We start from the raw sequence: 10,786 nt of genomic DNA, 5'->3' as shown, positions 1-10,786 counted from the left end.
CTGTTATGAAACAGGACATAATTTCATACATGTCCACTGTAGAGGACACCAGGACTAAAAGCATGTTTATTATACATTTTGGGAGACAAAAGAATTGAATAGGGAAAAAAATGATATATCAATATTCTTATGAAATATTAGATATTATTATGAAAATCTGGCGAATTACTACTCCCATGATTACACTTCTTTTTTCAACATGCTGTCCCAACAGCACTTTCATATGCAAATTAGATACAGTGTATAGATAACATTGTGCTTAATGGGAAAACCAGTTTATGGAATTTTTACACACATATTGCATAATGCAAAATGGTATATCAAATCATTTTGTTATATGTTTTATAACATAGTTGAGAACCACCCTTAAAGTTAGTTATAAAAAAATCCTGAAACCTAAAAATGTATTGGTGATTTAAAAACAAATCCCATTGTTTTTGCCTTTTCATGTCTACTCTTGTCACTTTATTTTTAGAAAAACTGAGTCCTGGTGTCCTCTACAGAGGACATAGCATAACTTATGAATAAAATATAATTTTTCAAAAATGTTATTTTACTTATCTTTCTAAACAATGCTCTAAACAACGTAATGACATGAACAAATACTAAATTCACAAAGCTTTTTATTTCTGGTTCTCGGGAGGATATGTACATGGCAAATTAGTGCCTTGACTATCTACAAATCCTAATTGAACATAGTGACACGTGCTGGTCATTCTAACGCATTTTTATTTACTTCCACTTTTATATTAAACACAAAAGGTTTGTTTATTTTCGACCTTTTCTGTGACTTACATCAGTCTTGACCCTCTGCAGGTGGGTGCTGGACGGAAAAATGCGATTCAGCAAAGCTCATGTACTCACAACTGTAATGATACTCAAAACAAACAGGACGACTGCGAGTGTGATATTCCTTATTATGCAACAGTTAAAATAGAACTTTCATTTTAAACACAATATTTACAGTTTATCCATTTAATTTCGCCAATGAAGCCAAGACAAAGCGATTTTCTCCGTGGCCTTCTTTTCTGAACGCACTGCGCACGCGCTGAAATTTTGTTCACACCTATATGGCTTTAGGACTCCATGATAGTCGGACTCCATTTGTTTCGATTGACAAAAAAATCAGCGCACACAGTAGCATTCCTGATTAAAACGTTTTTAATAGAATCTGTTGAGTGGATGACTCGCTTAGTACAACCTTTTACTTAAGTAAAAATTCTGAACTGAAAAGATTGGAACTATATGCTACAAAAAGCTACATAATTTCTGGAAATAGAAATTTTTCTGAAGTGAAATAGATAAAGATGTTGTGCTGATGGTCTCAAGGTTGTACTTGTACAGATTGCTACCCTTTTACTGGTCATTTAACAATAAAAATGTTTGACATTATGGAAGAGCAAGATACAAAAAGCATTGTTTGAGGGAACAAAGGTAAATCATCAACACAGAGAACAACTTCAAACATTAAAACAAGTGAACTGATGTTTTGGAGACAAGGTGGTTTTATTTCTAATATTTTTCTTGTAATCTCGTTACCTCAAAATCAGAGAAGACAAAATCAAAACTGAGTGGCCAACCAAGCTAATGTAGTTTATGGACACACGTTTAAATGCTGTGCATATATATACACAGAAAATCATTTCACTCCAGTACCCCTGTGTCTTGATTTTCCTGTGATAATGAGGCAATCAATGTGTTGAGGCATGAACAGAAACAACAAGAAAAAAAATGACCAAACAAAAAGTTAAATAGACATTCCCCCCACTGGTTATACACAAGAATTCGCAAGCAGTAATTTTACAGTATCAACATGGTGGAAAGAAATTTCACTCTTAAATCAACTCATAACGAAGTCTTTCCATTTTTAATCTCTAGTTTCTTTTTTGATGCATTTAAGCAAAAAAAAGCTATTTACAAAAATCATACTTCTGACACCATGAAGATTCAATAACTGGAGCTAGTTTTCTTTTAATTTATGCATTACCCTTTAATTTCAATGTTAGCAAAAGAAAAAAGTAAGTAATATTTACAAGGGAAAACTCCAAATCTTAATTACTCGTCGCAGTGGACAATGTGCGTGTTTGCTGTAATCCGTTCCAACTAAAGAAGCAGATGTGTCGATTTCTACAAATGGTTTAATATGCACTACTAATGCACACACGCAGCTAAGTAAATGGAATTTGTTGATTCAGAGTTGTTGGTGTAAAGCGAAGTCGCCGTGGCAACAGATAAAGTTAAACAGCGCTCAGGTCCCTCCCTACGGGACCTCACATTGGGCAGAGAAGGGTTCAGTCTCATATGAGATTGCTTTCATTTAATCCACTTTGACCACACTGTAGATCTTGGTGACAAACCAAAAGCAGGCAAAGAATCCAATTGTGCCTGGAGGCAAAAATACACAAGAGATCCATATTATTAAAACACTACACAATATGAATATGAAATGAAAGCATTACTGAAATGCATTAATGAATATGAAACCTGAAGCATTACTGTTTTTCTGCAGTCAAAACAGCACATAAAGATTGTCTACAAACATCATATGTTTGGAATCAAAACTTCCCACAATTTTACCCACCATTATATCCATCTCAATAATAACTAGTTTTTATTGAAGAACATACAGGTCTTGAACTTTCTGGAATCATTAATGTTTAATAAATTCTGGTTAATTCATTTAAATGTATTGATACTTCCACTTTCCGTAAAAAAAAAAAGTCTGAAAATAAGCAATGTTTTCATAATTACAACTGAAATACAGGGAAAAGAAATATATGGAAATACAAAAAATACTTAGAAGTGGATGATATGACCAAAATCTTGTACCACAAGATTTTCTATTATGGCAATGACATATATCATGATCTATTAATATAATCTGTAAAGCTATTTTCAAGTTTTGTCTATTGAAAGTGCTGTGCAATTTTCCATGGAAACTGTGTGACAAAATTCTATGATTCCAGTTTACAAAAAAATTATGTGCCAAAATCCAGTCATTCTAATAGGAATTTGTATGATTGGGATTTTCACTCATTTTCAAGTTTGTCACATGAATTGGCAGCGTTGACCAACAGAAAGCTGCTTGGTTTGAAAGTGACGTCTGTGTGAGCTGTGCTTCTAACAATGGACCTCTTTTGCCCACTAAATTTTGCTGCACTTTCGCTAGTGACTGCACCTTAACTCTACACACATACAGACCTGTGAAGAGGAAGAAGATGAGTGCCATGATCATGGTGTAGCCGAAGTAAAGAATGGTGCTGGCGAGTCCACTGATCTGCAGCTTAGAGAAGAAGTAATGGATGGCATAGACCAGGAAATAAACAGCTGTGAATCCGCTGGTGAGGAAGGAGCGCCACTGCCAGTGATAGTCCTGAGAGACGGCATATACACAAAACAAATGAAGAAAAAGAAAAAAACAAAGAAGACGATTCTCCAAAATATGCATACTGTCACACGTGTGCATATGTAATATGGATTTTGCTGTCTGTACTCTTACCTCAGCACACAGGTGGAAATAGCAGAGGAGGATGGTGGCCTCAGAGCAGGTGATAAGCAGGATGATGAAGACCAGGAAGAGGAAGCCAAACATATAGTACATCTGATGAGACCTGCAATATCAATGGTTTACACAATATTTCAATAAAACTGTAAGTGCTTTTAAAGAGGTTTGATTTCATTTGGGTTCGAACCCTAAACCTGAACTTTATAATTTGCTTTTGTAATCACTGGAATCATAGCAACCGTTAATCATCAGCACTAACCAAATGCTGTTGAGGATGAAGAACAGCTGGATGAAGATGCAGCCGAATGGCAGGATTCCACCCATGACGATGCCAGGAAGAGGTTTGGTGTAGAAGGACTGCTCTGGAATCTGTCTGGGGATCTGATTGGTCCGCACAGGATGTTCAATGCCCTGAAATTGAACCAAAATGACACACATATATAACTATAAGAAATAGAAATGGATAATTGGATTTTTTTGACACCAGAAGTAAACCCAGAAAAAAAAAAAAAAAAAAAAAAAGGCTTTTGCGAAACAATTTGAAAGTAAAGGAAGCTTACACTCTTCTTAAAACCGAAGTATGCTCCGATAAAGGTGAGGGGCACTGAGATACAGAACCACAGAGCCAGGATGGCCACCAGAGTGCCAAAGGGCATGGCAGCTGATGAACCCTCACCCCACAAAATCAGATTCATTACGAAAAAATCAGCAAACACCACTCTGAAAAAGCATGTAAATGTATTATTCACAACAAGTCATATTTAAGGTACACGTCAATGCACAAGATTTCAAAGTGCAAAATGGTCAAAATCTTCCATTAACTGTTACGTTTAACTGCTTAATGTACTGAAATTTCAATTCAAAGGAATGATGTATTTCTTCATTTACCCACCCTGGACAGAGAAATGCTGTCAACAGAACATTGGTCTTCCACTTCTCCCCACCGAAGGCTGGAATGAGAGAGAGAGAGAGAGACCAGTTCACCTCGCATTTCAACAAGCATACAAAAAAACATTAAACCACAAATAGAAAATGCAGTCAATGTAATACAGTTGTAATACATCAATATATCAGAATCAGACTCTACAGTGAGATATTTAAAAAAAAGTTATATTATTTGTAATGTTTTGTTTTTTTATTACTGACTTCAAAGCAGTTGTTGGAATTCATTAAACTCATTAGCATTCTTTCAGTTACCACCTCTAGATTCTAACACTTAAAAACTGTCACATTCTTCATTATTTTTTTTTGGTCAAAAGAGAACAGTCACAATTTCCTCTTCCATTGCACAAGGTCCTGTGGATAATATTAGATAAAAATGCATACCGCATACACACAAAGAGGATTAAAAAAAGGATTTTTTTTTCTCACATTTTACATACTGTGTTAAACATACTATTTTATTAGATTTTTAGAGCACTAATGGTAATCTCATTTAGGATTTGGGATGCAATGTATGTCCTCTCTTCTGACTGATTCTGTGAGATGGTTGCACTATTGTGAGCCAAGCAATGAGAAGCATAGAAGCCATGAGGCACTGAGATACTACTGCCTAGGATTTACCACAATCCTGTGCATCAAGACTGGTGGTTGATGGACGACAAAAAAAAAAGGTTGTTGTAACGATTGAAAGTAAACTCATAAATGTCAATTATGATTCAGTTTCTAATCAGAAAAGAAAAACAGAGAAGATCAAAGGGGACAATTACACTTCTGTCATACGAACAATGTTAAAACAGAGCTCAGCAGATGGATCTACAACTGATATCATAGTAAATAGAAGAAGAGTAAGCTCTCATTGTATTCTGCACGAGCTGTAGAACACAACTAAAGCAAAAAAGCAGCAGGGGTGTGTAGCCTGCCTGCTCGTGTAAAGGGCTCCTCTGACACTAATTAAATCTAACGAACTGCAGACAGCCCTAATGAAGGGAGGATAAGAGATCAAAGGTCAATCCTCTGCTGTGCACTTACATTTGTAGTAGCGGGCAGCCACATAACCAGCTGGAGTACCCAGGAGCACCCACAGCACCACTGCACACGTCATCAGAGCCCCACGATTAGCAGGTGACAGGAAACCCAAACAGGCAAAAACTACAGGGAGAAAACATGTTGTCAAGTTCAGGGTTATATGAGTTCAGAATCGAAAACTCAACAAAATCCTTCATATCATATTTTAGATGTAGCAAATGCAAAACTGTCCAGGTTCACACACTGATTCACCTATCAAAAATTAATGTAAGTAAAAATAGTAGTATTTTTGGTAACATTTACCATAAAATTAATGTCCAAAAATCTGACTATATTGGTCAAACTGCATTTTATAAGGATGTCTTGATTTTTCAATTCTCACCATTTCTGAATCAACAACACTCACATGACATTGACATTTTTCTATACACTGCTATTTCTAAATAGTTTTTTATGCCTATTTATGTCTAATTTTCGCTACTAGTTAAAAGTTTTGGGTTGGTAAGATTTTTTAATGCTGTTGAAAGGTCTCTTTTATTTAACAAGGCTGCATCCAATTAATTAAAAATACAGTAAAAACAGTAACATTGTGAAATATTATTATAAGTTAAAACAACTCATTTCTATGTGCGTACAAGATACAAAGATGAATTTTAAGCATCATTACTCCAGTCATCAGTGTCACATGATCCTTCAGAAACATTCTAATATGCTGATTTGCTGCTCAATAAACTTTCCTTACTATCATCAATGTCGAAAACACTTGTGCTGCTTAATATTTTTGTGAAAATCAATTTTTCAGGATTATTTGATGAAAAAACTTGTTCTCTAAACTTGTTGCTTTTGATCAAATTAATGTTTCCTTGCTGAATAAAATACAATGTTCTTTAAAAATCTTTACAATTTCTGAGTCTGACCCCAAACTTTTGAATTGTAGTGTACATTTATTTGACATATTTGTCTTTTTTATGCTAAAGACAATTTTCTAAAGCAAACAAAGAAAACTATGTTTTGATCTGCTACTGGTCTTTTTCTATCAATCAGGGCTTGAATTTTCCTGTTTTGCTATATTGCTCAGCTGCCTATACACTCACAGAGAGTAACAAACGTCATGATGAAGATCTGAGTCCCAGACCCCAGGAACACAGACAACAGCATGCCTTTCCTGGGAGGCCTGAAGACGTCTCCGTGAACAAGCTTCCAGCCAAATTCCTCCTGGGCATCCTCCTGGAAAAGATGGAGTGGAAAAGCGAGGCTTTAACAATAGCAGGAGCTAACGGAACCCCGTTCAGGCGTGGGTTTGGGTCTACAGCCCAATTACAGCTAACAGAGATCAAAGGAAAGACGCCGGCTGCTGCTCAGACCAATGATACACTGTGTCACTCTCGGTCTGTCCTTAATGAGTATGATGTGTGAGGACGGGGGAGGGGCCACGGTGAAACACAGGAAAGAGAGAACACGTAAAAGCAACAGATGTGTGTATCACGCCTGAGCCTGTCTGACCTCTAACCCCGGATTGGAGGGACCAAATATTCAATATATAAAGAGATCTGAATGCGAAGTGTGTATTTAGGGTGACTCGTATCAAGGGTGTGTGTGCACTTGTCTCTCCTCATCAGTGTGACCCTCATTGTTGGCAGTAGACAATCCAGACCACAAACACAAGTGACATACAGTACATTAACACACATTCTGTAAATTACGCTCATTAGCTTACAAACCAAACACTGCTATACTTTTATACACACATACAAACATAAAAATGGTCTATTATGTGACAGACAAAACTTGGCTGTACTAAACCATAAGTATGTGTTAAAATATAAGCTCACAAGAGAGGATTGATCACATATATCAGACAGTGACATGTGACAGTTAAGCTGAACTCACCACAGAGTCCATCTGGTTGTATCTGGCGATATCTTTATGAAGCGTTCGGAGCATAATCATAGCAACCATCCCCGAGAGGAAGAGTACGATGACCAAAGAGTTCATGATACTGGCGGCAGAAAACAGAACATCTTAGCTAAACATTTTAGGACAAATTCGATAAAATACATCATGGGCTATGAACCCTGGGCAAAATGACAATCTCAGTCCCTGCAATACAACTTTTGTGATTATTAATCATCATCTTCATCAATATTATTATTATTATTATAAATAAGACATTTGTTTTATTACTTAAATAATAAAAATGTACCAATAGAGAAATATATTACTATATTAATTGTAATAAAGCTATTGTACTGTAAATTTAAAATGAGTATTTAATATAACAACAATTATTGTTATTATTCAATGTATATTTATATTTAAATGTTAATAATTAAAACAATAAATAAAAATTACTACAGCAATAATACTATTTACTTTTACGCTACTAGTACTGTATGAATATAATTAAAAAACTATAGAAAATGAGTATTTAATAAGAATAATAATAACAATAAATTAATTTAACAAAACAACAGGAATATTACTGATATTAACTAATATAAATAGTCTTTTTTTTGTATTCGGCAGAAAACAACTGGGAGGTCTTATAGCTTCTCATTTGTTGACCACAGATTTATAAACGGTCCTCATTACAAATTTGGGAAGATGGTTGGCATGCTGTGTTTTAGAATGCACATTCCAAGACACTGAACACACCGGGTCATGAGCTGCTCATGTGTAAATGAACAGAGTCATGCATAACTTTGCTACTATCAATGCTCAGTTATTGGCCAGCTGGTAACCATCAGTTTCATATACACGCCAACTCAATTTTTTACTTGCATTTGCTGCTCGTCGAGTGATTTTGGACCCCGTCTGAGGGTGTTCTGTAGACAGCCACAAGATGCCGCCGCTATCTCATATAGTGTTGTTGGAAGCTATGGTATCCATTCATGGAATAAATGGATTTTAAATATTGGTGGAAAAGATTTATTTATTTATTTTAATTTATGGACTTCACATGGGTCATACATTAGTTTGCCGTAAAGCCCAAACCAAGGTGGGCTCTGCAAAGGATGCATGAATAGTGCTTCGCAAATGCATATGAGAACGCATGTCCACTTTGAGTGTGTCATTTGGGACAGGGCCATATGTGTGTAATATGTGCCCTCACCTAAACCACTGAATGTTGGTGTGCGGCATAGACTCAAGAATGTAATCCCATCTAGAGGCCCAGCGAATCAGTTTGTCCTCCTGCAAACACCAAACCAGCAGTTATCCACAAAAACCAAGAGCTCTGCGGAAATACTGATATAATAAATCACTTTACAGCAGGGGTCTACAATCTCTTACAGAATAAAAAAAGCCCTTGGTTGATAGAGGGACAGAGCAGACACTTACATATTGTATCAATTGATTCATGCATTGTAGGCTTGGTCTATAACAACATGCATATAAAGCGAAATTAACAATTACATAGTTTGTGATGATGATTAGATTGCAAAGTCTTTCAAATGATAATTTTAAACGTAATGATCATTTTATTTTTCATCCATCTAGTATGAGATGAACAGTGACACTTTTAGCTGAACTTAAGCTTTGGTTGAAGTTCATGTAACACTGTATTTTTGCATATTTCACAAAACTGAGTTATAAATTTATTAGACAATAATTGGAAAATCTCCTGCTTTACAGAAAACATGTGGCATGATACCAGTACGCCTCCTTGTGGAAAAACACAGAACAACACTTCTCAATTTAAATGAAGAGGAAAAGAGATGCAAATGATTTAAGTTTTTATGTATATAAACTACTAGGGGTGTGACTAGACACTTATCCCATGAGACGAGACGAGACAGGGTTCATGAGAACGAGACGAGATGAGATTTTTTGACTTTTTTAAAGAAATCCTCAATGATGAAATATATAGGGAAAAATAGTCTTTTATTCAACTGAAAAACAAAAAATGCAAAAAAGTAGGTGCATTTTGAAATCAACTTGTACTTTATGAAATTACACATTTTAATAAATTTTATGCAGTAATAAACAACGTAAACACTGCAAAATGTTTTGCCACAAACTCAACTGACAGGCAAGTAATTGCACAAAAATTATAAATAGTATAAATAAAAATAAATAAACAACGGAAATATCCCTTTAAAGTGGAAGTGAAGCAGTCAGTCAAGTGTACATTATTTAGTAAACTGATTTCCACTGTAATAAAAAAATATATAATAAACACGATTAATGTATCCATTTAAAAGAATAAAGCAGTGGTTCCCAAACTGGGGGGAGCGGCAAGGCTGAGGGATATTTAGGGGCCTATGAAATCCGTTTTATTTTTTCCTAAATTCCATTTTATTTTTTTCCAAATTCTGTTTTTTTTCCATTTTAATTTTTCTGGATTCCATTTTTTTTTTCATTAAATTTTTCTCGACTCCTTTTTAATAGTTAAATTAAATTGCATTAATTAAAAAGCATGTCTAATTAATTAAAATCATGAAACTATACATTTTTACCTCAATGTATTAAAAGTTTAACAAAAAATTACATCTTTAGGGCCCTATGAAATGTTTTATGTTTTCTCACCATATTATTTATATTTTTTATTGTTACCAAATTCTGTGTCGCATGTTTCGGAAGCCATATAAAATGAATGCAAGTTCAACTTTGAAAAAACATCTCTTGAGACTTTATGGCGGGTTTTTCCCCATCCCACTGCATCTCATGTTTTTAAATGAAAAATGTACTCTGTGTGATTGGCTTTCCGCCCTTTGTATTACACTATGCATACATACATCATGCTGTTTTGTTTATAGTTGTTTAAGCAACTTAATTATTATTGGTTTATAAACATTATTTTAAACATTATACACTTTTTTTCGCAGATAGTCATGTTATCTTATGCTTTGAATGACGCTTTGAATTAGGTGTGCGTTAAGGAGGCAGCCTTATCAGCGGCGCACGAGATGCTATGACGATGTAAGTGTATGACGATGCATTATAATGTTTTTGTTCACCTATCCAGTTGAAGCCACTAGATGCGGCGCTGCTGCGTTGTTCAAGAAGATCTTGTTTACTTCAAAACCGAAACCAAGCCGTTCACACAGAACGCATATTTCACGCATTTTCTAGACGGACATCTATTATGGTTGCACTCGCGTCTCGCACAAAGGAGATGTTTAGAAAGCCATGTAAAATTAATGCAAGTTTAACTTGAGACTTTATGGCGGGTTTTTCCCCATCCCACTGCATCTCATGTTTTTAAATGAAAAATGTACTCTGTGTGATTGGCTTTCCGCCCTTTGTATTAAACTATACATACATACATGATGCTGTTTTGTTTATAGTTGTTTAAGCAACTTAATTCATTAT

The 10,786-nt window shown here is 35.2% G+C and overlaps 1 protein-coding gene across 1 annotated transcript in view; it reads right to left on the bottom strand.

Annotated features, from left to right (window-relative positions):
* Positions 1–1,588: 1,588 nt before the first annotated feature.
* The window catches only part of tm9sf2 (transmembrane 9 superfamily member 2), an 18,156-nt gene continuing 8,958 nt past the window's right edge, over positions 1,589–10,786 (bottom strand). Inside the window, exons 8-17 of the mRNA XM_016441297.1 lie at positions 8,586–8,665; positions 7,364–7,472; positions 6,568–6,700; positions 5,477–5,596; positions 4,398–4,455; positions 4,066–4,225; positions 3,765–3,916; positions 3,500–3,611; positions 3,202–3,373; positions 1,589–2,385 (exon numbers count right to left, since the gene is read on the bottom strand). Coding sequence (XP_016296783.1) covers positions 2,318–2,385; positions 3,202–3,373; positions 3,500–3,611; positions 3,765–3,916; positions 4,066–4,225; positions 4,398–4,455; positions 5,477–5,596; positions 6,568–6,700; positions 7,364–7,472; positions 8,586–8,665 — 1,164 coding nt within the window. The 3' untranslated portion in view covers positions 1,589–2,317. The remainder of the gene's footprint in view (positions 2,386–3,201; positions 3,374–3,499; positions 3,612–3,764; positions 3,917–4,065; positions 4,226–4,397; positions 4,456–5,476; positions 5,597–6,567; positions 6,701–7,363; positions 7,473–8,585; positions 8,666–10,786) is intronic.

This window comes from Sinocyclocheilus anshuiensis, unplaced genomic scaffold, assembly GCF_001515605.1.
Source record: "Sinocyclocheilus anshuiensis isolate Anshui unplaced genomic scaffold, SAMN03320099.WGS_v1.1 scaffold551, whole genome shotgun sequence".
Lineage (NCBI taxonomy): Eukaryota > Metazoa > Chordata > Actinopteri > Cypriniformes > Cyprinidae > Sinocyclocheilus > Sinocyclocheilus anshuiensis.
This window is presented reverse-complemented; position numbering and strand designations above follow the sequence as displayed.